This window comes from Procambarus clarkii, chromosome 69 (genome assembly GCF_040958095.1).
Source record: "Procambarus clarkii isolate CNS0578487 chromosome 69, FALCON_Pclarkii_2.0, whole genome shotgun sequence".
NCBI lineage: Eukaryota > Metazoa > Arthropoda > Malacostraca > Decapoda > Cambaridae > Procambarus > Procambarus clarkii.
In genome coordinates, this window is record NC_091218.1 from 8,408,052 (window position 1) to 8,435,685 (window position 27,634).

Sequence of the window (27,634 nt, forward strand, 5' to 3'; positions counted from 1 at the left end):
AAAGTGATGGTGATGGTGGTGGTACAGTGAACTAGAGTGGCAGCACAACACCACAATAGTGGTGGTACAGTGAACTAGAGTGGCAGCAGAACACCACAGTAGTGATGGTGGTGGTACAGTGAACTAGAGTGGCAGCACAACACCACAGTAGTGATGGTGGTGGTACAGTGAACTAGAGTGGCAGCACAACACCACAGTAGTGATGGTGGTGGTACAGTGAACTAGAGTGGTAGCACAACACCACAATAGTGGTGGTACAGTGAACTAGAGTGGCAGCACAACACCACAGTAGTGATGGTACAGTGAACTAGAGTGGCAGTACAACACCACAGTAGTGATGGTGGTGGTACAGTGAACTAGAGTGGCAGCACAACACCACAGTAGTGATGGTACAGTGAACTAGAGTGGCAGCACAACACCACAGTAGTGATGGTGGTGGTACAGTGAACTAGAGTGGCAGCACAACACCACAGTAGTGATGGTACAGTGAACTAGAATGGCAACACAACACCACAGTAGTGATGGTGATGGTACAGTGAACTAGTGTCAGCACTACACCACAGTAGTGATGGTACAGTGAACTATAGTGGCAGCACAACACCACAGTAGTGATGGTACAGTGAACTAGAGTGGCAGCACAACACCACAGTAGTGGTGGTACAGTGAACTAGAGTGGCAGCACAACACCACAGTAGTGATGGTGGTGGTACAGTGAACTAGAGTGGCAGCACAACACCACAGTAGTGATGGTACAGTGAACTAGAGTGGCAGCACAACACCACAGTAGTGATGGTACAGTGAACTAGAGTGTCAGCACTACACCACAGTAGTGATGGTACAGTGAACTATAGTGGCAGCACAACACCACAGTAGTGATGGTACAGTGAACTAGAGTGGCAGCACAACACCACAGTAGTGGTGGTACAGTGAACTAGAGTGGCAGCACAACACCACAGTAGTGGTGGTACAGTGAACTAGAGTGGCAGCACAACACCACAGTAGTGGTGGTACAGTGAACTAGAGTGGCAGCACAACACCACAGTAGTGATGGTGGTGGTACAGTGAACTAGAGTGGCAGCACAACACCACAGTAGTGATGGTGGTGGTACAGTGAACTAGAGTGGCAGCACAACACCACAGTAGTGATGGTGGTGGTACAGTGAACTAGAGTGGCAGCACAACACCACAGTAGTGATAGTGGTGGTACAGTGAACTAGAGTGGCAGCACAACACCACAGTAGTGATGGTGATGGTACAGTGAACTAGAGTGGCAGCACAACACCACAGTCCACCACAGTCACCTCTGTAATGTCACTGTGGTTGACTGCTGCCCTCACCACATCCAGGCCGCTCACCACATAACCGAAGACACGTGGCAACTGGTCACCATCCTGGAGGTCCCTGGTGGTGATGACGAACTGGGCACACCAGGGACTCCCCGGCCCCCACAAGGCCCACACAGTTCCTGCCCGGCCTGACTCCCTGTACCGCCCCTGGAGGTCAGGCAGCAGTGGGGCTCCTCCCTCGCCATCATTACTCTCGTAGTCTCCGCCCCCCACACGCTCCCCCGGCTGACCCTTGTTCCACACCCACAACAGTTTAGTGTTGCGGTAGGTGTAGCCCCGCTGGCCCGTACACAACAACACAAACTGTCTGGCCAGCGGAGTGTCAGGGGTCAGCCGGATGGTGACCCGCCCTCTTGTTGACCCCGCCCACCCGAGGTCAAGGAACGCCAGGGTGCAGGAGGGCTCCAGCACGCCCACAACCTCACTCTCCTGAACAAAATGAAATAAATCATGCTGATAACTGTATAACAAAATGCTATCATATTAGTTATCAAAACTCAGTAAGTCAGTAATGTCAGTAAGAGAAGTGGGTGTAATAAAGTACCTGGAGGGTGTGGGCGTGGGCGGGCGTGGGCTGACGCAGGAGTGGGTGGAGGAACAGCTGTCCGTCTTGTAGAGTTATCCTGGCGGAGCGGCGGCCATCTTGGTCTTCCTGGACGGCCAACACCCGGCCAGCCTCCACCAGCCTCTTGATGGGCTCCCTCATCCTGCGGAGGTCCTCAACCTGTGGACAGTGTCAGCCCCATTATCACCTGTGGTCAGTGTCAGCCCCATTGTCACCTGTGATCAGTGTCAGCCCCATTATCAACAGTGGTCAGTGTCAGCCCCATTGTCACCTGTGATCAGTGTCAGCCCCATTATCACCTGTGGGCAGTGTCAGCCCCATTATCACCTGTGGGCAGTGTCAGCCCCATTATCACCTGTGGGCAGTGTCAGCCCCATTATCACCTGTGGGCAGTGTCAGCCCCATTATCACCTGTGGGCAGTGTCAGCCCCATTATCACCTGTGGTCAGTGTCAGCCCCATTATCACCTGTGGTCAGTGTCAGCCCCAGCTCTACTGGCAGGGGGTTGGTGCTTGCCCTGAAGCTCCAGCCCCCCCACTATTGGCATGGGGTTGGTGCTGGACCTGTAGCTCCAGCCCCCCACTATTGGCATGGGGTTGGTGCTGGACCTGTAGCTCCAGCCCCCACCTCCTCTACTGGCAGACGGTCGGTGCTGGGCCTGTAGCTCCAGTCCCATCTCTACAGGCTGGGTGTTGGTGCGGGACCTGTAGCTCCAGCCCTCCCCCCCCTCTACTGGCAGGGGGTTGGTGGTGACCCTGTAGCTCCAGCCCCCCTCTACTGGCAAGGGGTTGGTGCTGGACCTGTAGCTCCAGCCTCCCTCTACTGGCAGAGGTTTGGTGCTGGACCTGTAGCTCCAGCCCCCCCACTACTGGCAGGGGGTTGGTGCTGGACCTGTAGCTCCAGCCCTCCTCTACTGGCAGGGGGTTGGTGCTGGACCTGTAGCTCCAGCCCCCCTCTACTGGCAGGGGGTTGGTACAGGACCTGTAACTCCAGCCCCCCTCTACTGGCAAGGGGTTGGTGATGGACCTGTAGCTCCACCCCCCCCCCTCTACTGGCAGGGGGGTTGGTGCTGGACCTTTAGCTCCAGTCCCCCTCTACTGGCAGGGGGTTGGTGATGGACATGTAGCTCCAATCCCCCTCTACTGGCAGGGGGATGGTGCTGGACCTGAAGCTCCATCCCCCCCCACTCTACTGGCAGGGGGTTGGTGCTGGACCTGTAGCTGCAGCCTTCTCCTCTCCTAGCAGGGGTTGTTGCTGCACCCCCCCCCCCCACCCTTCTACTGGCAGGGGGTTGGTGCTGGACCTGTAGCTGCAGCCCCCTCTCTACTGGCAGGGGGTTGGTGCTGAACCTGAAGCTGCAGCCCCCCCTCTCTCTCTCTCTACTGGCAGGGGGTTGGTGCTGGACCTTTAGATGCAGCCCCCTCTACTGGCAGAGGGTTGATGCTGGACCTGTAGCGCCAGCCCCTCTTTACTGGCAGGGGGTTGGTGCTGGACCTGTAGCTCCCGCCTCCCTCTACTGGCAAAGGGTTGGTGCTGGGTCTGTAGCTCCAGCCCCACCTCTACTGGCAGGGGGTTTGTGCGGGACCTGTAGCTACAGCCCCCTCTACTAACAGGGGGTTGGTTCTGGACCTGTAGCTCCAGCCCCCCTCTACTGGCAGGGGGTTGCTGCTGGACCTGTAGCTCCAGCCCGCCTCCCCCCTCCCCTTTACTGGCAGGGGGTTGGTGCTGGACCTGTAGCTCCAGCCCACCTCCCCCCTTTACTGGCAGGGGGCTGGTGCTAGACCTGTAGCTCCAGCCACCCCCTCTACTGGCAGGGGGTTGGTGCTGGACCTGTAACTACAGCCCCTCTCTACTGGCAGGGGGTTGGTGCTGGACCTGTAGCTCCAGCCCCCTCTACTGGCAGGAGGTTGGTGCTGAACCTGTAGCTCCAGCCCCCCTCTACTGGTAGTGGGTTGGTGCTGTACCTGTACCTCCAGCCCCCTCTACTGGGAGGGGGTTGGTGCTGGACCTGTAGCTCCAACCCCCCTCTATTGGCAGAGGGATGGTGCTGGACCTGTAGCTGCAGCCACCTCTATTAGCAGGGGGTTGGTGCTGAACCTGAAGCTGCAGCCCCCTCTCTACTGGCAGGGGGGTTGGTGTTAGACCTGTAGCTTCACCCTTCCCCCCCCCCCTATTGGCAAGGGGTTGGTGCTGGGCCTGTAGCTCCATCTCCCTCCCTCTACTGGCAGGAGGTTGGTGCTGGACCTGTAGCTCCAGCCCCCACCTTTACTGGCAGGGGGTTGGTGCTGGACCTGTAGCTCCAGCCCCTTCTACTGGCAGGAGGGTTGTGCTGGACTTGTAGCTCCAGCCCCCCTTCCCCCCTTTACTAGCAGGGGGGTTGGTGCAGGACCTGTAGATCTAGCACCCCGCTACTGGCAGGGGGTTGGTTTTGGACCTGTAGCTACAGCCCCCCCCCCCTCTACTGGCAGGGGTTGGTGCTGGACCTGTAGCTCCAGCCCAACTCTACTGGCAGGGGATCGGTGCTGGACCTGTAGCTCTAGCACCATTCTACTGGCAGGGGGGTTGATGCTGGACATGTAGATCCAGCCCCCCTTCTACTGGCATGGGGTTCGTGCTGGACCTGTAGTTCCAGCCCCCATCTACTGGCAGGGGGTTGGTGCTGGACCTGTAGCTCCAGCCCCCCTCTACTGGCAGGAGGTTGGTGCTGGACCTGTAGCTCCAGCCCCCATGTACTGGCAGGGGGTTGGTGCTGGACCTGTAGCTCCAGCCCCCATCTACTGGCAGGGGGTTGGTGCTGGACCTGTAGCTACAGCCCCACTCTACTGGCAGGGGGTTGGTGCTGGACCTATAGTTCAAGCCCACTCTACTGGCAGGGGGTTGGTGCTGGACTTGTACCTCCAGCTCCGCTCTACTGTCAGGGGGGTTGGTGCTGGATGTGTAGCTATAGCCCCACTCTACTGGCAGGGGGTTGGTGCTGGACCTGTAGCTATAGCCCCACTCTACTGGCAGGGGGTTGGTGCTGGACCTATAGCTCAAGCCCCACTCTACTGGCAGGGGGTTGGTGCTGGACCTGTAGCTCCAGCCCACCTCTACTGGCAGGGGGTTGGTGCAGGACCTGTAGCTCCAGCCCCCTCTACTGGCAGGGGGTTGGTGCTGGACCTGTAGCTCCAGCCCCCACTCTACTGGCAGGGGGTTGGTGCTGGACCTGTAGCTCCAGCCACCTCTACTGGCAGGGGGTTGGTACTGGACCTGTAGCTCCAGCCCCCTCTACTGGCAGGGGGTTGGTGCTGGACCTGTAGCTCCAGCCCCCCTTTATTGGCAGGGGGTTGGTGCTGGACCTGTAGCTCCAGCCCCCCTCTACTGGCAGGGGGTTGGTGCTGGACCTGAAGCTCCAGCCCCCTCTACTGGCAGGGGGTTGGTACTGGACCTGTAGCTCCAGCCCCCCTCTACTGGCAGGGGGTTGGTGCTGGACCTGTAGCTCCAGCATCCTCTACTGCCAGGGGGTTGGTACTGGACCTGTAGCTCCAGCCCCCTTTACTGGCAGGGGGTTGGTGCTGGACCTGTAGCTCCAGCCCCCCTTTATTGGCAGGGGGTTGGTGCTGGACCTGTAGCTCCAGCCCCCCTCTACTGGCAGGGGGTTGGTGCTGGACCTGAAGCTCCAGCCCCCTCTACTGGCAGGGGGTTGGTGCTGGACCTGTAGCTCCAGCCCCCCCCCCTTAACTAGCAGGAGGTTGGTGCTGGACCTGTAGCTCCATCACCCCTCTACTGGCTGGGGGTTGATGCTAGACCTGTACCTACAGCCCCCGTCTACTGGCAGGGGGGGTTGGTACTGGACCTGTAGCTCCAGCCCCCGTCTACTAGCAGGGGTTGGTGCTGGACCTGTAGCTCCAGCCCCCCTCTACTGGCAGGGGGTTGGTGCTGGACCTGTAGCTCCAGCCCCCTCTACTGGCAGGGGGTTGGTACTGGACCTGTAGCTCCAGCCCCATCTACTGGCAGGAGGTTGGTGCTGAACCTGTAGCTCCAGCCCCCCTCTACTGGCAGGGGGTTGGTGCTGGTTGGTGCTGGGCCTGTAGCTCCATCTCCCTCCCTCTACTGGCAGGAGGTTTGTGCTGGACCTGTAGCTCCAGCCCCCACCTCTACTGGCAGGAGGTTTGTGCTGGACCTGTAGCTTCAGCCCCCACCTTTACTGGCAGGGGGTTGGTGCTGGACCTGTAGCTCCAGCCCCTTCTACTGGCAGGGGGGCTGGTGCTGGACCTGTAGCTCCAGCCCCACTCTACTGGCAGGGGGGGTCGGTGCTGGACCTGTAGCTCCAGCCCCACTCTACTGGCAGGGGGGGTCGGTGCTGGACCTGTAGCTCCAGCCCCCCTCTACTGGCAGGGGGTTGGTGCTAGACGTGAAGCTCCAGCCCCCTCTACTGGCAGGGGGATAGTGCTGGACCTGTAGCTCCAGCCCCCCTCTACTGGCAGGGGGTTGGTGCTGGACATGTAGCTTCACCCCGCTCTCTACTGACATGGGTAGGTGCTGGACCTGTAGCTCCAGCCCCCCTTTACTGGAAGGGGGTTGGTGCTGGACCTGAAGCTCCAGCCAACCTCTACTGGCAGGGGGTTGGTGCTGGACCAGTAGCTCCTGCCCCCCTCTACTGGCAAGGGGTTGGTTCTGGACCTGTAGCTCCATCCCCCCTCAACTGGCAGGGGGTTGGTGCTGGACCTGTAGCTCCAGCCCCCCTCTACTAGCAGAGGGTTGATCCTGGCCTGTAGCTCCAGCCTCACTCTTATGGCAGGGGGGGTTGGTACTGGACCTGTAGCTCCAACCCACCTCTACTGGCAGGTTTTTTTTGCTGGACCTGTAGTTCCAGCCCCCCCTCTACTGGCAGGGGGGTTGGTGTTGAACCTGTAGCTCCATCCCCCCTCTACTGGCAGGGGGTTGGTGCAGGACCCGTAGTTCCATCCCCCCTCTACTGGCAGAGGGGTTGGTTCTGAACTTGTAGCTCCAGCCCCCCTCTAAGGGCAAAAGGGTTGGTGGTGGGCCTGTATCTGCAGCCCCCCGTCTACTGGCAGGGGGTTGGTGCTGGACCTGTACCTCCAGCTGCCCCTCTACTGGTAGGGGGTTGGTGCTGGACCAGTAGCTCCACCCCTCCTCTCTACTGGCAGGGGGTTGGTGCTGGACCTGTAGCTCCAGCCCACCTCTACTGGCATGGGGTTGGTGCTGGACCAGTAGCTCCAGCCCACCTCTACTGGCAGGGGGTTGGTGCTGGACCTGTAACTCCCGCCCCCCCCTCTACTGGCCGGGGGCGGGGGGTGCTGGACCTGTAGCTCCACCCCCCTCTACTTACAGGGGGTTGGTGTTGGACCTGTACCTCCACCTCCCTCCCTCTACTGGCAGGGGGTTGGTGCTGGACCTGTAGCTCCAGCCCTACTGTACTGGCAGGGGGTTGGTGCTGGACCTGTAGCTCCAGCCCCCTCTACTGGCAGGGGGTTGGTGCTGGACCTGTAGCTCCAGCCCCCCTCCCCCGCCCCTTTAATGGCAGGGGTTTGGTGCTGGACCTGTAGCTCCAGCCCCCCTCCCCCCTTTACTGGAAGGGGGCTGGTGCTAGACCAGTAGCTCCTACCCCCTTCTCTACTGGCAGGGGGTTGGTGCTGGACCTGTAGCTCTAGGCCCCCCCACCCTTAACTGGCAGGTGGTTGGTGATGGACCTGTAGCTCAATCACCCGTCTACTGGCAGGGGGCTGGTGCTAGACCTGTAGCTCCAGCCCCCCCCCCCCCTCTACTGGCAGGGGGTTGGTGCTGGACCTGTAGCTCCAGCCCCCCTCTACTGGCAGGGGATTGGTGTTGGACCTGTAGTTCCCGCCCCCTCTACTGGCAGGGGGGGTTGGTTCTGGACCTGTAGCTCCACCCCCCACCCACTACTGGCAGGGGGTTGGTGCTGGACCTGTACCTCCAGCTGCCCCTCTAATGGCAGGGGGTGTGTGCTGGACCTGTAGCTCCACCACTCCTCTCTACTGGTATGGGGGTTGGTGCTGGACTCGTAGTTCCAGGCCACCTCTACTTGCAGGGGGTTGGTGCTGGACCTGTAGCTCCAGCCCACCTCTACTGGCAGGGGGTTGGTGCTGAACCTGTAGCTCCAGCCCACCCTCTACTGGCAGGGTGGTTGGTGCTGGACCTGTAGCTCCAGCCCACTATCCTGGCAGGGGGTTGGTGCTGCACCTGAAACTCCAGCCCCCCCTCTACAGGCAGGAGGTTGGTGCTGGACCTGTAGCTCCAGCCCCCCCTCTACTGGCAGGGGGTTAGTGCTGGACCTGTAGTTCCAGCCCACCTGTACTGGCAGGGGGTTGATGCTGGACCTGTAGCTCCAGCCCACCTTTACTGTCAGGGGGTTGGTGCTGGACCAGTAGCTCCAGCCCCCCTCAACTGGCAGGAGGTTGGTGCTGGAACTGTAGCTCCAGCCCCCCTCTACTGGGAGGGGGTTGGTGCTGGACCTGTAGCTCCAGCGCACCTCTACTGGCACGGGTTGGTGCTGGACCTGTAGCTCCAGCCCCCCTCTACTGGCAGGGAGTTGGTGCTTTGACCTGTAGCTCCTGCACACCTCTACTGGCAGGGGGTTGGTGCTGGACCTGTAACTCCAGCCCCCTTCTACTGGCAGTGGGTTGGTGTTGGACCTGTAGCTCCAGCCCCCCCCCCTATACTGGCAGGGCGGTGGTGCTGCACCTGTAGCTCCAGCCCCCCCTCTACTGGCAGGGGGTTTGTTCTGGACCTGAAGCTCCAGCCCCCCTCTACTGGCAGGTGGTTGGTGCTGGACCTGTAGCTCCAGCTTCCCCCCCCCCCACTTCTACTGGCAGGGGGTTGGTGCTGGACCTGTAGCTCCAGCCTCCCCCCCTCTACTAGCAGGGGGGGTTGGTGCTGGACCTGCATCTCCAACCCCTTCTCTACTGGAAGGGGGTTGGTGCTGGACCTGTAGCTCGAGCCCCCCTCCTCTAGTGGCAGTGGGTTGGTGCTGGACCTGTAGCTCCAACCCCCCCCCCTCTACTGGCAGGGGGTTGGTGCTGGACCTGGAGCTCCAGCCCCCCCTCTACTGGCAGGGGGTTTGTTCTGGACCTGTAGCTCCAGCCCACTTCTACTGGCAAGGGGTTGATGCTGGACCTGTAGCTCCAGCCCCCCCCCTTCTGGCAGGGGGTTGGTGCTGAACCTGTAGCTCCAGCCCCCCTCTACTGGCAGGAGGTTCGTGCAGGACCTGTAGCTCCAGCCCCCCCTCTACTGGCAGGGGGTTGATGCTGGACCTGTAGCTCCAGCCCCCCCCTTCTGGCAGGAGGTTCGTGCAGGACCTGTAGCTCCAGCCCCCCTCTACTGGCAGGGGTTGGTGCTGGACCTGTAGTTCCAAACCCCTCCCCCCTCTATTGGCAGGGGGTTCGTGCTGAACATGTAACTTCACCCCACCTCTACTGGCAGGGGGATGATGCTGGACCTGTAGCTCCAGCCCCCCCCCCCCTTTAGTGGTAAGGCGTTGGTGCTGGACCTGTAGCTCCAGCCCCCCCCCCCCCTCTACTGGCAGGGGGTTGGTGCTGGACCTGAAGTTCCAGCCCACCTCTACTGGCAGGGGGTTGGTGCTGGACCTGTAACTCCAGCCCCCCTCTAATGGCAGGGGGTTGGAGCTGGACAAGTAGCTCCAGCGCACCTCTACTGGCAGGGGGTTAGTGCTGGACCTGTAGCTCCAGCCCACCTCTACTGGCAAGGGGTTGGTGCTGGACCTGTAGCTCCAGCGCACCTCTACTGGCAGGGGGTTAGTGCTGGACCTGTAGCTCCAGCGCACTTCTACTGGCAGGGGGTTGGTGCTGGACCTGTAGCTCCAGCCCCCCTTTACTGGCAAGGGGTTGGTGCTGGACCTGAAGCTCCATCCCCCTCTACTGGCAGGGGGTTGCTGCTGGTCCTGCACACCATTGCCAGCAGAGGGGGGGGGGGGGCTGGAGCTACAGGTCCAGCACCAACCCACTGCCACTAGAGGAGGGGGGCTGGAGCTACAGGTCCAGCACCAACCCCCTTCCAGTAGAGAAGGGGTTGGAGATGCAGGTCCAGCACCAACTCCCCCCTGCTAGTAGAGGGGGGGGGAGGCTGGACCTGTAGCTCCTGCACACCTCTACTGGCAGGGGGTTGGTGCTGGACCTGTTGCCCCAGCCCCCCTCTACTGGCAGGGGGGGTTGGTGCTGGACTTGTACCTCCAGATACCTCTCTACTGGCAGGGGGTTGGTGCTGGACAAGTAACTCCAGCCCTCTATTGGCAGGGGGTTGGTGCTGGACCTGAAGCTCCAACCCCTGCCCCTTACTGGCAGGGGGTTGGTGCTGGCCCTGAAGCTCCAGCCCCCCTCTACTGGCAGGGGGGTTGGTGCTGGACCTGTAGCTCCAGTCCCCCCCCTCTACTGGCAGGGGGTTGGTGCTGGACCTGAAGCTCCAGCCCCCCTCTACTGGCAGGTGGTTGGTGCTGGACCTGAAGCTCCAGCCCCCCCCTACTGGCAGGGGGTTGGTGCTGGACCTGAAGCTCCAGTCCCCCTTTACTGGGAGGGGGGTTGGTGCTGGACCTGAAGCTCCAGCCCTACTCTACTGGCAGGGGGTTGGTGCTGGACCTTTTGCCCCAGCCCCCTTCTACTGGCAGGGGGTTGGTGATGGACCAGTAGCTCCAGACCCCCTCTACTGGCAGGGGGTTGGTGCTGGACCTGAAGCTGCAGCCCCCACTCTACTGGCAGGGGGTCAGTTCTGGACCTGTATCTCAAGCCCCCCACCCTTTACTGGCAGGGGGTTGATGCTGGAACTGTAGCTCCAGCTTCCCCCCCCCCCCACTTCTACTGGCAGGGGGTTGGTGCTGGACCTGTGGCTCCAGCCCCCCTATATTGGCAGGAGGTTTGTTCTGGACCTGTAGCTCCAGCCCCCCTCTACTGGCAGGAGGTTCGTGCTGGACCTGTAGCTCCAGCCCCCCTCTACTGGCAGGGGGTTTGTGCTGGACCTGTTGCTCCAGCCCCCCTCTACTGGCAGGTGGTTGGTGCTGGACTTGTAGCTCCAGCCCCCTATCCCGGCAGGGGGTTTGTGCTGGACTTGTAGCTCCAGCCCCCCCCCCCACTTCTACTGGCAGGGGGTTGGTGCTGGACCTGTAGCTCCAGCTTCCCCCCCCCCCACTTCTACTGGAAGGGGGTTGGTGCTGGGCTTCTAGCTCGAGCCCTCCCCCCTCTACTGGCAGTGGGTGGGTGCTGGACCTGTAGCTCCACCCCCCTCCTCTAGTGGCAGTGGGTTGGTGCTGGACCTGTAGCTCCAGCCCCCCGTCTACTGGCAGGGGGTTTGTTCTGGACCTGTAGCTCCAGCCCCCCCCCCTCTACTGGCAGGGGTTGGTGCTGGACCTGTAGTTCCAACCCCCCCCCTCTTCTGGCAGGAGGTTCGTGCTGAACCTGTAGCTCCAGCCCCCCTCTACTGGCAGGAGGTTCGTGCAGGACCTGTAGTTCCAGCCCCCTCCCTCTACTGGCAGGGGTTGGTGCTGGACCTGTAGTTCCAAACCCCCCCCCACTATTGGCAGGGGGTTCGTGCTGAACATGTAAATTCAGCCCACACTCTACTGGCAGGGGGGGGGTGTTGGTGCTGGACCTGTAGCTCCAGCCCCCTATCCTAGCAGGGGGTTGGTGCTGGACCTGTAGCTCCGGCCCCCCCCCCTTCCACCTCTACCGGCAGGGGGTTGGTGCTGGAACTGAAGCTCCAACCCCCCCCTTTACTGGTAAGGGGTTGGTGCTGGACCTGTAGCTCCAGCCCCCCCCCCCCTTCCACCTCTACCGGTAGGGGGTTGGTGCTGGAACTGAAGCTCCATCCCCCCTCTACTGACAGGGGGTTGGTGCTGGACCTGAAGCTCCAGCCCACCTGTACTGGCAGGGGGTTGGTGCTGGACCTGTAACTCCAGCCCCCCTCTAATGGCAGGGGGTTGGTGCTGGACCTGTAGCTCCAGCGCACCTCTACTGGCAGGGGGTTAGTGCTGGACCTGTAGCTCCAGCCCACCTCTACTGGCAGGGGGTTGGTGCTGGACCTGTAGCTGCAGCCCCCCTTTACTGGCAGGAGGTTGGTGCTGGATCTGTAGCTCCAGCCCCCCCTCTTCTGGCAGGGGAGTTGGTGCTGGACCTGAAGCTCCATCCCCCTCTACTGGCAGGGGGTTGGTGCTGGACCTGTAGCTCGAGCGCACCTCTACTTGCAGGGGGTTGGTGCTGGACCTGTAACTCCAGCCCCCCTCTACTGGCAGGGGATTGGTGCTGGACCTGTAGCTCCTGCACACCTCTACTGGCAGGGGGTTGGTGCTGGACCTGTAGCTCCAGTCTCTCTCTATTGGCAAGGGGTTGGTGCTGGACCTGTAGCTCCTGCACACCTCTACTGGCAGGGGGTTGGTGCTGGACCTGTAGCTCCAGTCTCTCTCTATTGGCAAGGGGTTGGTGCTGGACCTGTAGCTCCAGTCTCTCTCTATTGGCAAGGGGTTGGTGCTGGACCTGTAGCTCCTGCACACCTCTACTGGCAAGGGGTTGGTGCTGGACCTGTAGCTCCAGCCCCATTCTTCTGGCAGGGGGTTGGTCCTGGACCTGAAGCTCCATCCCCCTCTACTGGCATGGGGCTGGTGCTGAACCTGAAGCTCCAGCCCTACTCTACTGGCATGGGATTGGTGCTGAACCTGAAGCTCCATCCCTACTCTACTGGCAGGGGGTTGGTGATGGACTTGTAGCTCCAGACCTCCTCTACTGGCAGGGGGTTGGTGCTGGACCTGAAGCTGCAGCCCCTACTTTACTGGCAGGGGGTCAGTTCTGGACCTGTATCTCAAGCCCCCCACCCTTTACTGGCAGGGGGTTGGTGCTGGACCTGTAGCTCCAGCCCCACTCTTCTGGCAGGGGGTTGGTCCTGGACCTTTAGCTCCAGCCCCACTCTACTGGCATGGGGTTGGTGCTGGACCTGTAGCTGCAACCCCACCTATACTGGCAGGGGGTTGGTGCTGGACCTATACCTCCAGCTGCCCCTCTACTTGCAGGGTTTTGGTGCAGGACCTGTAGCTCCACCACTCCTCTCTACTGGTATGGGGGTTGGTGCTGGACTCGTAGTTCCAGGCCACCTCTACTTGCAGGGGGTTGGTGCTGGACCTGTAGCTCCAGCCCACCTCTACTGGCAGGGGGTTGGTGCTGAACCTGTAGCTCCAGCCCACCCTCTACTGGCAGGGGGTTAGTGCTGGACCTGTAGTTCCAGCCCACCTGTACTGGCAGGGGGTTGATGCTGGACCTGTAGCTCCAGCCCCCCTCAACTGGCAGGAGGTTGGTGCTGGACCTGTAGCTCCAGCCCCCCCTCTACTGGCAGGGGGTTAGTGCTGGACCTGTAGTTCCAGCCCACCTGTACTGGCAGGGGGTTGATGCTGGACCTGTAGCTCCAGCCCCCCTCAACTGGCAGGAGGTTGGTGCTGGACCTGTAGCTCCAGCCCCCCTCTACTGGGAGGGGGTTGGTGCTGGACCTGTAGCTCCAGCGCACCTCTACTGGCACGGGGTTGGTGCTGGACCTGAAGCTCCATCCCCCTCTACTGGCAGGGGGTTGGTGCTGGACCTGAAGCTGCAGCCCCCCTCTACTGGCAGAAGGTTGGTGCTGGACCTGTAGCTCCAGCCCCCCGTCTACTGGCAGGGGGTTTGTTCTGGACCTGTAGCTCCAGCCCCCCCCCCCTCTACTGGCAGGGGTTGGTGCTGGACCTGTAGTTCCAACCCCCCCCCTCTTCTGGCAGGAGGTTCGTGCTGAACCTGTAGCTCCAGCCCCCCTCTACTGGCAGGAGGTTCGTGCAGGACCTGTAGTTCCAGCCCCCTCCCTCTACTGGCAGGGGTTGGTGCTGGACCTGTAGTTCCAAACCCCCCCCCACTATTGGCAGGGGGTTCGTGCTGAACATGTAAATTCAGCCCACACTCTACTGGCAGGGGGGGGGTGTTGGTGCTGGACCTGTAGCTCCAGCCCCCTATCCTAGCAGGGGGTTGGTGCTGGACCTGTAGCTCCGGCCCCCCCCCTTCCACCTCTACCGGCAGGGGGTTGGTGCTGGAACTGAAGCTCCAACCCCCCCCTTTACTGGTAAGGGGTTGGTGCTGGACCTGTAGCTCCAGCCCCCCCCCCCCCTTCCACCTCTACCGGTAGGGGGTTGGTGCTGGAACTGAAGCTCCATCCCCCCTCTACTGACAGGGGGTTGGTGCTGGACCTGAAGCTCCAGCCCACCTGTACTGGCAGGGGGTTGGTGCTGGACCTGTAACTCCAGCCCCCCTCTAATGGCAGGGGGTTGGTGCTGGACCTGTAGCTCCAGCGCACCTCTACTGGCAGGGGGTTAGTGCTGGACCTGTAGCTCCAGCCCACCTCTACTGGCAGGGGGTTGGTGCTGGACCTGTAGCTGCAGCCCCCCTTTACTGGCAGGAGGTTGGTGCTGGATCTGTAGCTCCAGCCCCCCCTCTTCTGGCAGGGGAGTTGGTGCTGGACCTGAAGCTCCATCCCCCTCTACTGGCAGGGGGTTGGTGCTGGACCTGTAGCTCGAGCGCACCTCTACTTGCAGGGGGTTGGTGCTGGACCTGTAACTCCAGCCCCCCTCTACTGGCAGGGGATTGGTGCTGGACCTGTAGCTCCTGCACACCTCTACTGGCAGGGGGTTGGTGCTGGACCTGTAGCTCCAGTCTCTCTCTATTGGCAAGGGGTTGGTGCTGGACCTGTAGCTCCTGCACACCTCTACTGGCAGGGGGTTGGTGCTGGACCTGTAGCTCCAGTCTCTCTCTATTGGCAAGGGGTTGGTGCTGGACCTGTAGCTCCAGTCTCTCTCTATTGGCAAGGGGTTGGTGCTGGACCTGTAGCTCCTGCACACCTCTACTGGCAAGGGGTTGGTGCTGGACCTGTAGCTCCAGCCCCATTCTTCTGGCAGGGGGTTGGTCCTGGACCTGAAGCTCCATCCCCCTCTACTGGCATGGGGCTGGTGCTGAACCTGAAGCTCCAGCCCTACTCTACTGGCATGGGATTGGTGCTGAACCTGAAGCTCCATCCCTACTCTACTGGCAGGGGGTTGGTGATGGACTTGTAGCTCCAGACCTCCTCTACTGGCAGGGGGTTGGTGCTGGACCTGAAGCTGCAGCCCCTACTTTACTGGCAGGGGGTCAGTTCTGGACCTGTATCTCAAGCCCCCCACCCTTTACTGGCAGGGGGTTGGTGCTGGACCTGTAGCTCCAGCCCCACTCTTCTGGCAGGGGGTTGGTCCTGGACCTTTAGCTCCAGCCCCACTCTACTGGCATGGGGTTGGTGCTGGACCTGTAGCTGCAACCCCACCTATACTGGCAGGGGGTTGGTGCTGGACCTATACCTCCAGCTGCCCCTCTACTGGCAGGGTTTTGGTGCAGGACCTGTAGCTCCACCACTCCTCTCTACTGGTATGGGGGTTGGTGCTGGACTCGTAGTTCCAGGCCACCTCTACTTGCAGGGGGTTGGTGCTGGACCTGTAGCTCCAGCCCACCTCTACTGGCAGGGGGTTGGTGCTGAACCTGTAGCTCCAGCCCACCCTCTACTGGCAGGGGGTTAGTGCTGGACCTGTAGTTCCAGCCCACCTGTACTGGCAGGGGGTTGATGCTGGACCTGTAGCTCCAGCCCCCCTCAACTGGCAGGAGGTTGGTGCTGGACCTGTAGCTCCAGCCCCCCCTCTACTGGCAGGGGGTTAGTGCTGGACCTGTAGTTCCAGCCCACCTGTACTGGCAGGGGGTTGATGCTGGACCTGTAGCTCCAGCCCCCCTCAACTGGCAGGAGGTTGGTGCTGGACCTGTAGCTCCAGCCCCCCTCTACTGGGAGGGGGTTGGTGCTGGACCTGTAGCTCCAGCGCACCTCTACTGGCACGGGGTTGGTGCTGGACCTGTAGCTCCTGCACACCTCTACTGGCAGGGGGTTGGTGCTGGACCTGAAGCTCCATCCCCCTCTACTGGCAGGGGGTTGGTGCTGGACCTGAAGCTGCAGCCCCCCTCTACTGGCAGAAGGTTGGTGCTGGACCTGTAGCTCCAGCTTCCCCCCCCCCCCCCCACTTCTACTGGCAGGGGGTTGGTGCTGGACCTGTAGCTCCAGCCTCCCCCCCTCTACTAGCAGTGGGGGTTGGTGCTGGACCTGCATCTCCAACCCCTTCTCTACTGGAAGGGGGTTTGGTGCTGGACCTGTAGCTCGAGCCCCCCTCGTTTAGTGGCAGTGGGTTGGTGCTGGACCTGTAGCTCCAACCCCCCCCCCTCTACTGGCAGGGGGTTGGTGCTGGACCTGTAGCTCCAGCCCCCCCTCTACTGGCAGGGGGTTTGTTCTGGACCTGTAGCTCCAGCCCACTTCTACTGGCAGGGAGTTGATGCTGGACCTGTAGCTCCAGCCCCCCCCTTCTGGCAGGAGGTTCGTGCTGAACCAGTAGCTCCAGCCCCCCTCTACTGGCTGGAGGTTCGTGCAGGACCTGTAGCTCCAGCCCCCCCTCTACTGGCAGGGGTTGGTGCTGGACCTGTAGTTCCAAACCCCTCCCCCCTCTATTGGCAGGGGGTTTGTGCTGAACATGTAACTTCAGCCTACCTCTACTGGCAGGGGGTTGATGCTGGACCTGTAGCTCCAGCCCCCCCTTCTGGCAGGAGGTTCGTGCTGAACCTGTAGCTGCAGCCCCCCTCTACTGGCAGGAGGTTCGTGCAGGACCTGTAGCTCCAGCCCCCCCTCTACTGGCAGGGGTTGGTGCTGGACCTGTAGTTCCAAACCCCGCCCCCCTCTATTGGCAGGGGGTTCGTGCTGAACATGTAACTTCAGCCCACCTCTACTGGCAGGGGGTTGATGCTGGACCTGTAGCTCCAGCCCCCCCCCTTTACTGGTAAGGGGTTGGTGCTGGACCTGTAGCTCCAGCCCCCCCCTCTACTGGCAGGGGGTTGGTGCTGGACCTGAAGCTCCATCCCCTCTACTGGCAGGGGGTTGGTGCTGGTCCTGCACACCCCTGCCAGCAGAGGGGGCGGCTGGAGCTACAGGTCCAGCACCAACCCACTGCCACTAGAGGAGGGGGACTGGAGCTACAGGTCCAGCACCAACCCCCGTCCAGTAGAGAAGGGGTTGGAGATGCAGGTCCAGCAAAAACCCCCCTGCTAGTAGAGGGGGGGGAGGCTGGACCTGTAGCTCCTGCACACCTCTACTGGCAGGGGGTTGGTGCTGGACCTGTAGCTCAAGCCCCACTCTACTGGCAGGGGGTTGGTGCTGGACCTGTAGCTCAAGCCCCACTCTACTGGCAGGGGTTTGGTGCGGGACCTGTTGCCCCAGCCCCCCTCTACTGGCAGGGGGGTGGTGTTGGACATTTATCTCCAGTCCCCCCTGTACTGGCAGGGGGGGTTGGTGCTGGACTTGTACCTCCAGATACCCCTCTACTGGCAGGGGGTTTATGCTGGACAAGTAACTCCAACCCTCTACTGGCAGGGGGTTGGTGCTGGACCTGAAGCTCCAGCCCCTGCCCCCTACTGGCAGGGGGTTGGTGCTGGACCTGAAGCTAAAGCACCCCCTCTACTGGCAGGGGGGTTGGTGCTGGACCTGTAGCTCCAGTCCCCCTTCCCTCTACTGGCAGGGGGTTGGTGCTGGACCTGAAGCTCCAGCCCCCCTCTACTGGCAGGGGGTTGGTGCTGGACCTGAAGCACCAGCCCCCCCCCTACTGGCAGGGGGTTGGTGCTGGACCTGAAGCTCCAGCCCTACTCTACTGGCAGGGGGTTGGTGCTGGACCTTTTGCCCCAGCCCCCTTCTACTGGCAGGGGGTTGGTGATGGACCTGTAGCTCCAGACCCCACTCTACTGGCAGGGGGTCAGTTCTGGACCTGTATCTCAAGCCCCCCACCCTTTACTGGCAGGGGGTTGGTGCTGGAACTGTAGCTCCAGCTTCCAACCCCCCACTTCTACTGGCAGGGGGTTGGTGCTGGACCTGTGGCTCCAGCCCCCCTATATTGGCAGGGGGTTTGTTCTGGACCTGTAGCTCCAGCCCCCCTCTACTGGCAGGAGGTTCGTGCTGGACCTGTAGCTCCAGCCCCCCTCTACTGGCAGGGGGGTTTTTGCTGGACCTCTAGCTCCAGCCCCCCTCTACTGGCAGGTGGTTTCTGCTGGACCTGTAGCTCCACCCCCCTCCTCTAGTGGCAGTGGGTTGGTGCTGGACCTGTAGCTCCAGCCCCCCGTCTACTGGCAGGGGGTTTGTTCTGGACCTGTAGCTCCAGCCCCTCTTTACTGGCAGGAGGTTGGTGCTGGATCTGGAGCTCCAGCCCCCCTCTTCTGGCAGGGGGGTTGGTGCTGGACCTGATGCTCCATCCCCCTCTACTGACAGGGGGTTGGTGCTGGACCTGTAGCTCGAGCGCACCTCTACTTGCAGGGGGTTGGTGCTGGACCTGTAACTCCAGCCTCCCTCTACTGGCAGGGGTTTGGTGCTGGACCTGTAGCTCCTGCACACCTCTACTGGCAGGGGGTTGTTGCTGGACCTGTAGCTCCAGTCCCTCTCTATTGGCAAGGGGTTAGTGCTGGACCTGTAGCTCCAGCCCCACTCTTCTGGCAGGGGGTTGGTCCTGGACCTGAAGCTCCATCCCCCTCTACTGGCATGGGGTTGGTGCTGAACCTGAAGCTCCAGCCCTACTCTACTGGCATGGGGTTGGTGCTGAACCTGAAGCTCCAGCCCTACTCTACTGGCAGGGGGTTGGTGCTGGACCTGAAGCTGCAGCCCCTACTCTACTGGCAGGGGGTCAGTTCTGGACCTGTATCTCAAGCCCCCCACCCTTTACTAGCAGGGGGTTGGTGCTGGACCTGTAGCTCCAGCCCCACTCTTCTGGCAGGGGGTTGGTCCTGGACCTTTAGCTCCAGCCCCACTCTACTGGCATGGGGTTGGTGCTGGACCTGTAGCTGCAACCCCACCTATACTGGCAGGGGGTTGGTGCTGGACCTGTACCTCCAGCTGCCCCTTTACTGGCAGGGTGTTGGTGCGGGACCTGTAGCTCCACCACTCCTCTCTACTGGTAAGGGGGTTGGTGCTGGACTCGTAGTTCCAGGCCACCTCTACTTGCAGGGGGTTGGTGCTGGACCTGTAGCTCCAGCCCACCTCTACTGGCAGGGGGTTGGTGCTGAACCTGTAGTTCCAGCCCACCCTCTACTGGCAGGGTGGTTGGTGCTGGACCTGTAGCTCCAGCCCCCCTCTACTGGCAGGGGGTTAGTGCTGGACCTGTAGTTCCAGCCCACCTGTACTGGCAGGGGGTTGATGCTGGACCTGTAGCTCCAGCCCACCTTTACTGTCAGGGGGTTGGTGCTGGACCTGTAGCTCCAGCCCCCCTCAACTGGCAGGAGGTTGGTGCTGGACCTGTAGCTCCAGCCCCCCTCTACTGGGAGGGGGTTGGTGCTGGACCTGTAGCTCCAGCGCACCTCTACTGGCACGGGGTTGGTGCTGGACCTGTAGCTCCAGCCCCCCTCTACTGGCAGGGGGTTGGTGCTTTGACCTGTAGCTCCTGCACACCTCTACTGGCAGGGGGTTGGTGCTGGACCTGAAGCTCCATCCCCCTCTACTGGCAGGTGGTTGGTGCTGGTCCTGCACACCCCTGCCAGCAGAGGGGGGGGGCTGGAGCTACAGGTCCAGCACCAACCCACTGCCACTAGAGGAGGGGGGCTGGAGCTACAGGTCCAGCACCAACCCCCTTCCAGTAGAGAAGGGGTTGGAGATGCAGGTCCAGCACCAACCCCCCCTGCTAGTAGAGGGGGGGGGGAGGCTGGACCTGTAGCTCCTGCACACCTCTACTGGCAGGGGGTTGGTGCTGGACCTGTAGCTCAAGCCCCACTCTACTGGCAGGGGGTTGGTGCTGGACCTGTAGCTCAAGCCCCACTCTACTGGCAGGGGTTTGGTGCGGGACCTGTTGCCCCAGCCCCCCTCTACTGGCAGGGGGGGTTGGTGCTGGACTTGTATCTCCAGATACCCCTCTACTGGCAGGGGGTTGGTGCTGGACAAGTAACTCCAGCCCTCTATTGGCAGGGGGTTGGTGCTGGACCTGAAGCTCCAGCCCTGCCCCCTACTGGCAGGGGGTTGGTGCTGGACCTGAGGCTCCAGTCCCCCTCTACTGGCAGGTGGTTGGTGCTGGACCTGAAGCTCCAGCCCCCCCCTACTGGCAGGGGGTTGGTGCTGGACCTGAAGCTCCAGTCCCCCTCTACTGGCAGGGGGGTTGGTGCTGGACCTGAAGCTCCAGCCCTACTCTACTGGCAGGGGGTTGGTGCTGGACCTTTTGCCCCAGCCCCTTTCTACTGGCAGGGGGTTGGTGATGGACCTGTAGCTCCAGACCCCCTCTACTGGCAGGGGGTTGGTGCTGGACCTGAAGCTGCAGCCCCCACTCTACTGGCAGGGGGTCAGTTCTGGACGTGTATCTCAAGCCCCCCACCCTTTACTGGCAGGGGGTTGGTGCTGGAACTGTAGCTCCAGCTTCCCCCCCCCCCCACTTCTACTGGCAGGGGGTTGGTGCTGGACCTGTGGCTCCAGCCCCCCTATATTGGCAGGGGGTTTGTTCTGGACCTGTAACTCCAGCCCCCCTCTACTGGCAGGAGGTTCGTGCTGGACCTGTAGCTCCAGCCCCCCTCTACTGGCAGTGGGTGGGTGCTGGACCTGTAGCTCCACCCCCCTCCTCTAGTGGCAGTGGGTTGGTGCTGGACCTGTAGCTCCAGCCCCCCGTCTACTGGCAGGGGGTTTGTTCTGGACCTGTAGCTCCAGCCCCCCCCCTCTACTGGCAGGGGTTGGTGCTGGACCTGTAGTTCCAACCCCCCCCTCTTCTGGCAGGAGGTTCGTGCTGAACCTGTAGCTCCAGCCCCCCTCTACTGGCAGGAGGTTCGTGCAGGACCTGTAGCTCCAGCCCCCTCCCTCTACTGGCAGGGGTTGGTGCTGAACATGTAACTTCAGCCCACACTCTACTGGCAGGGGGGGAAATTGGTGCTGGACCTGTAGCTCCAGCCCCCTATCCTAGCAGGCGGTTGGTGCTGGACCTGTAGCTGCAGCCCCCCCCCCCCTTTCCACCTCTACCGGCAGGGGGTTGGTGCTGGAACTGAAGCTCCAACCCCCCCCCCTTTACTGGAAAGGGGTTGGTGCTGGACCTGTAGCTCCAGCCCCCCCCCCTTCCACCTCTACCGGCAGGGGGTTGGTGCTGGAACTGAAGCTCCATCCCCCCTCTACTGACAGGGGGTTGGTGCTGGACCTGAAGCTCCATTCCACCTGTACTGGCAGGGGGTTGGTGCTGGACCTGTAACTCCAGCCACCCTCTAATGGCAGGGGGTTGGTGCTGGACCTGTAGCTCCAGCGCACCTCTACTGGCAGGGGGTTAGTGCTGGACCTGTAGCTCCAGCGCACCTCTACTGGCAGGGGGTTAGTGCTGGACCTGTAGCTCCAGCGCACCTCTACTGGCAGGGGGTTAGTGCTGGACCTGTAGCTCCAGCCCCCCTTTACTGGCAGGAGGTTGGTGCTGGATCTGTAGCTCGAGCGCACCACTACTTGCAGGGGGTTGGTGCTGGACCTGTAACTCCAGCCCCCCTCTACTGGCAGGGGATTGGTGCTGGACCTGTAGCTCCTGCACACCTCTACTGGCAGGGGGTTGGTGCTGGACCTGTAGCTCCAGTCCCTCTCTATTGGCAAGGGGTTGGTGCTGGACCTGTAGCTCCAGCCCCACTCTTCTGGCAGGGGGTTGGTCCTGGACCTGAAGCTCCATCCCCCTCTACTGGCATGGGGCTGGTGCTGAACCTGAAGCTCCAGCCCTACTCTACTGGCATGGGGTTGGTGCTGAACCTGAAGCTCCAGCCCTACTCTACTGGCAGGGGGTTGGTGATGGACTTGTAGCTCCAGACCTCCTCTACTGGCAGGGGGTTGGTGCTGGACCTGAAGCTGCAGCCCCTACTCTACTGGCAGGGGGTCAGTTCTGGACCTGTATCTCAAGCGCCCCACCCTTTACTGGTAGGGGGTTGGTGCTGGACCTGTAGCTCCAGCCCCACTCTTCTGGCAGGGGGTTGGTGCTGGACCTGTAGCTGCAACCCCACCTATACTGGCAGGGGGTTGGTGCTGGACCTGTACCTCCAGCTGCCCCTCTACTGGCAGGGTTTTGGTGCGGGACCTGTAGCTCCACCACTCCTCTCTACTGGTATGGGGGTTGGTGCTGGACTCGTAGTTCCAGGCCACCTCTACTTGCAGGGGGTTGGTGCTGGACCTGTAGCTCCAGCCCACCTCTACTGGCAGGGGGTTGGTGCTGAACCTGTAGTTCCAGCCCACCCTCTACTGGCAGGGTGGTTGGTGCTGGACCTGTAGCTCCAGCCCCCCCTCTACTGGCAGGGGGTTAGTGCTGGACCTGTAGTTCCAGCCCACCTGTACTGGCAGGGGGTTGATGCTGGACCTGTAGCTCCAGCCCACCTTTACTGTCAGGGGGTTGGTGCTGGACCTGTAGCTCCAGCCCCCCTCAACTGGCAGGAGGTTGGTGCTGGACCTGTAGCTCCAGCCCCCCTCTACTGGGAGGGGGTTGGTGCTGGACCTGTAGCTCCAGCGCACCTCTACTGGCACGGAGTTGGTGCTGGACCTGTAGCTCCAGCCCCCCTCTACTGGCAGGGGGTTGGTGCTTTGACCTGTAGCTCCTGCACACCTCTACTGGCAGGGGGTTGGTGCTGGACCTGAAGCTCCATCCCCCTCTACTGGCAGGGGGTTGGTGCTGGACCTGAAGCTGCAGCCCCCCTCTATTGGCAGAAGGTTGGTGCTGGACCTGTAGCTCCAGCTTCCCCCCCCCCCCCACTTCTACTGGCAGGGGGTTGGTGCTGGACCTGTAGCTCCAGCCTCCCCCCCCCCTCTACTAGCAGGGGGGGGGGGGTTGGTGCTGGACCTGCATCTCCAACCCCTTCTCTACTGGAAGGGGGTTGGTGCTGGACCTGTAGCTCGAGCCCCCCTCGTTTAGTGGCAGTGGGTTGGTGCTGGACCTGTAGCTCCAACCCCCCCCCCCTCTACTGGCAGGGGGTTGGTGCTGGACCTGTAGCTCCAGCCCCCCCTCTACTGGCAGGGGGTTTGTTCTGGACCTGTAGCTCCAGCCCACTTCTACTGGCAGGGGGTTGATGCTGGACCTGTAGCTCCAGCCCCCCCCTTCTGGCAGGAGGTTCGTGCTGAACCTGTAGCTCCAGCCCCCCTCTACTGGCAGGAGGTTCGTGCAGGACCTGTAGCTCCAGCCCCCCCTCTACTGGCAGGGGTTGGTGCTGGACCTGTAGTTCCAAACCCCTCCCCCCTCTATTGGCAGGGGGTTCGTGCTGAACATGTAACTTCAGCCCACCTCTACTGGCAGGGGGTTGATGCTGGACCTGTAGCTCCAGCCCCCCCCTTCTGGCAGGAGGTTCGTGCTGAACCTGTAGCTCCAGCCCCCCTCTACTGGCAGGAGGTTCGTGCAGGACCTGTAGCTCCAGCCCCCCCTGTACTGACAGGGGTTGGTGCTGGACCTGTAGTTCCAAACCCCTCCCCCCTCTATTGGCAGGGGGTTCGTGCTGAACATGTAACTTCAGCCCACCTCTACTGGCAGGGGGTTGATGCTGGACCTGTAGCTCCAGCCCCCCCCCCCTTTACTGGTAAGGGGTTGGTGCTGGACCTGTAGCTCCAGCCCCCCCCTCTACTGGCAGGGGGTTGGTGCTGGACCTGAAGCTCCAGCCCACCTCTACTGGCAGGGGGTTGGTGCTGGACCTGTAGCTCCAGCGCACCTCTACTGGCAGGGGGTTACTGCTGGACCTGTAGCTCCAGCCCACCTCTACTGGCAGGGGGTTGGTGCTGGACCTGTAGCTCCAGCCCCCCTTTACTGGCAGGGGGTTGGTGCTGGACCTGAAGCTCCATCCCCTCGACTGGCAGGGGGTTGGTGCTGGTCCTGCACACACCTGCCAGCAGAGGGGGTCGGGCTGGAGCTACAGGTCCAGCACCAACCCACTGGCACTAGAGGAGGGGGGCTGGAGCTACAGGTCCAGCACCAACCCCCTTCCAGTAGAGAAGGGGTTGGAGATGCAGGTCCAGCACCAACCCCCCCTGCTAGTAGAGGGGGGGGAGGCTGGACCTGTAGCTCCTGCACACCTCTACTGGCAGGGGGTTGGTGCTGGACCTGTAGCTCAAGCCCCACTCTACTGGCAGGGGGTTGGTGCTGGACCTGTAGCTCAAGCCCCACTCTACTGGCAGGGGTTTGGTGCGGGACCTGAAGCTCCAGCCCCCCCTCTACTGGCAGGGGGGTTGGTGCTGGACCTGTAGCTCCAGTCCCCCCCCCCTCTACTGGCAGGGGGTTGGTCCTGGACCTGAAGCTCCAGCCCCCTCTACGGGCAGGGGGTTGGTGCTGGACCTGAAGCTCCAGCCCCCACCTACTGGCAGGGGGTTGGTGCTGGACCTGAAGCTCCATCCCCCTCTACTGGCATGGGGCTGGTGCTGAACCTGAAGCTCCAGCCCTACTCTACTGGCATGGGGTTGGTGCTGAACCTGAAGCTCCAGCCCTACTCTACTGGCAGGGGGTTGGTGATGGACTTGTAGCTCCAGACCTCCTCTACTGGCAGGGGGTTGGTGCTGGACCTGAAGCTGCAGCCCCTACTCTACTGGCAGGGGGTCAGTTCTGGACCTGTATCTCAAGCGCCCCACCCTTTACTGGTAGGGGGTTGGTGCTGGACCTGTAGCTCCAGCCCCACTTTTCTGGCAGGGGGTTGGTCCTGGACCTTTAGCTCCAGCCCCCCTCTACTGGCAGGGGGTTAGTGCTGGACCTGTAGTTCCAGCCCACCTGTACTGGCAGGGGGTTGATGCTGGACCTGTAGCTCCAGCCCACCTTTACTGTCAGGGGGTTGGTGCTGGACCTGTAGCTCCAGCCCCCCTCAACTGGCAGGAGCTTGGTGCTGGACCTGTAGCTCCAGCCCCCCTCTACTGGGAGGGGGTTGGTGCTGGACCTGTAGCTCCAGCGCACCTCTACTGGCACGGGGTTGGTGCTGGACCTGTAGCTCCAGCCCCCCTCTACTGGCAGGGGGTTGGTGCTTTGACCTGTAGCTCCTGCACACCTCTACTGGCAGGGGGTTGGTGCTGGACCTGAAACTCCATCCCCCTCTACTGGCAGGTGGTTGGTGCTGGTCCTGCACACCCCTGCCAGCAGAGGGGGGGGGGGGGCTGGAGCTACAGGTCCAGCACCAACCCACTGCCACTAGAGGAGGGGGGCTGGAGCTACAGGTCCAGCACCAACCCCCTTCCAGTAGAGAAGGGGTTGGAGATGCAGGTCCAGCACCAACCCCCCCTGCTAGTAGAGGGGGGGGGGGAGGCTGGACCTGTAGCTCCTGCACACCTCTACTGGCAGGGGGTTGGTGCTGGACCTGTAGCTCAAGCCCCACTCTACTGGCAGGGGGTTGGTGCTGGACCTGTAGCTCAAGCCCCACTCTACTGGCAGGGGTTTGGTGCGGGACCTGTTGCCCCAGCCCCCCTCTACTGGCAGGGGGGGTTGGTGCTGGACTTGTATCTCCAGATACCCCTCTACTGGCAGGGGGTTTGTGCTGGACAAGTAACTCCAGCCCTCTATTGGCAGGGGGTTGGTGCTGGACCTGAAGCTCCAGCCCCTGCCCCCTACTGGCAGGTGGTTGGTGCTGGACCTGAAGCTCCAGCCCCCCTCTACTGGCAGGGGGGTTGGTGCTGGACCTGTAGCTCCAGTCCCCCCCCTCTACTGGCAGGGGGTTGGTGCTGGACCTGAAGCTCCTGCCCCCCCCCCTACTGGCAGGGGGTTGGTGCTGGACCTGAGGCTCCAGTCCCCCTCTACTGGCAGGTGGTTGGTGCTGGACCTGAAGCTCCAGCCCCCCCCCTACTGGCAGGGGGTTGGTGCTGGACCTGAAGCTCCAGTCCCCCTCTACTGGCAGGGGGGTTGGTGCTGGACCTGAAGCTCCAGCCCTACTCTACTGGCAGGGGGTTGGTGCTGGACCTTTTGCCCCAGCCCCTTTCTACTGGCAGGGGGTTGGTGATGGACCTGTAGCTCCAGACCCCCTCTACTGGCAGGGGGTTGGTGCTGGACCTGAAGCTGCAGCCCCCACTCTACTGGCAGGGGGTCAGTTCTGGACGTGTATCTCAAGCCCCCCACCCTTTACTGGCAGGGGGTTGGTGCTGGAACTGTAGCTCCAGCTTCCCCCCCCCCACTTCTACTGGCAGGGGGTTGGTGCTGGACCTTTGGCTCCAGCTCCCCTATATTGGCAGGGGGTTTGTTCTGGACCTGTAGCTCCAGCCCCCCTCTACTGGCAGGAGGTTCGTGCTGGACCTGTAGCTCCAGCCCCCCTCTACTGGCAGTGGGTGGGTGCTGGACCTGTAGCTCCACCCCCCTCCTCTAGTGGCAGTGGGTTGGTGCTGGACCTGTAGCTCCAGCCCCCCGTCTACTGGCAGGGGGTTTGTTCTGGACCTGTAGCTCCAGCCCCCTCCCCTCTACTGGCAGAGGTTGGTGCTGGACCTGTAGTTCCAACCCCCCCCCTCTTCTGGCAGGAGGTTCGTGCTGAACCTGTAGCTCCAGCCCCCCTCTACTGGCAGGAGGTTCGTGCAGGACCTGTAGCTCCAGCCCCCTCCCTCTACTGGCAGGGGTTGGTGCTGAACATGTAACTTCAGCCCACACTCTACTGGCAGGGGGGGAAATTGGTGCTGGACCTGTAGCTCCAGCCCCCTATCCTAGCAGGGGGTTGGTGCTGGACCTGTAGCTGCAGCCCCCCCCCCTTTCCACCTCTACCGGCAGGGGGTTGGTGCTGGAACTGAAGCTCCAACCCCCCCCCCCCTTTACTGGAAAGGGGTTGGTGCTGGACCTGTAGCTCCAGCCCCCCCCTTCCACCTCTACCGGCAGGGGGTTGGTGCTGGAACTGAAGCTCCATCCCCCCTCTACTGACAGGGGGTTGGTGCTGGACCTGAAGCTCCATTCCACCTGTACTGGCAGGGGGTTGGTGCTGGACCTGTAACTCCAGCCACCCTCTAATGGCAGGGGGTTGGTGCTGGACCTGTAGCTCCAGCGCACCTCTACTGGCAGGGGGTTAGTGCTGGACCTGTAGCTCCAGCCCCCCTTTACTGGCAGGAGGTTGGTGCTGGATATGTAGCTCCAGCCCCACTCTTCTGGCAGGGGGGTTGGTGGTGGACCTGAAGCTCCATCCCCCTCTACTGGCAGGGGATTGGTGCTGGATCTGTAGCTCCTGCACACCTCTACTGGCAGGGGGTTGGTGCTGGACCAGTAGCTCCAGTCCCTCTCTATTGGCAAGGGGTTGGTGCTGGACCTGTAGCTCCAGCCCCACTCTTCTGGCAGGGGGTTGGTCCTGGACCTGAAGCTCCATCCCCCTCTACTGGCATGGGGCTGGTGCTGAACCTGAAGCTCCAGCCCTACTCTACTGGCATGGGGTTGGTGCTGAACCTGAAGCTCCAGCCCTACTCTACTGGCAGGGGGTTGGTGATGGACTTGTAGCTCCAGACCTCCTCTACTGGCAGGGGGTTGGTGCTGGACCTGAAGCTGCAGCCCCTACTCTACTGGCAGGGGGTCAGTTCTGGACCTGTATCTCAAGCGCCCCACCCTTTACTGGTAGGGGGTTGGTGCTGGACCTGTAGCTCCAGCCCCACTCTTCTGGCAGGGGGTTGGTCCTGGACCTTTAGCTCCAGCCCCACTCTACTGGCATGGGGTTGGTGCTGGACCTGTAGCTGCAATCCCACCTATACTGGCAGGGGGTTG

At 61.9% G+C, this 27,634-nt stretch overlaps 1 protein-coding gene across 2 annotated transcripts in view; it reads right to left on the bottom strand.

Annotated features, from left to right (window-relative positions):
* Positions 1–959: 959 nt before the first annotated feature.
* The window catches only part of LOC123748947 (tripartite motif-containing protein 59-like), a 112,639-nt gene continuing 85,964 nt past the window's right edge, over positions 960–27,634 (bottom strand). For both annotated transcript variants that reach the window (XM_069311030.1, XM_069311031.1), the window contains exons 5-6: positions 1,891–2,070; positions 960–1,775 (exon numbers count right to left, since the gene is read on the bottom strand). In XM_069311030.1, the coding sequence (XP_069167131.1) occupies positions 1,263–1,775; positions 1,891–2,070 (693 nt within the window). In that variant the 3' untranslated portion in view covers positions 960–1,262. The remainder of the gene's footprint in view (positions 1,776–1,890; positions 2,071–27,634) is intronic.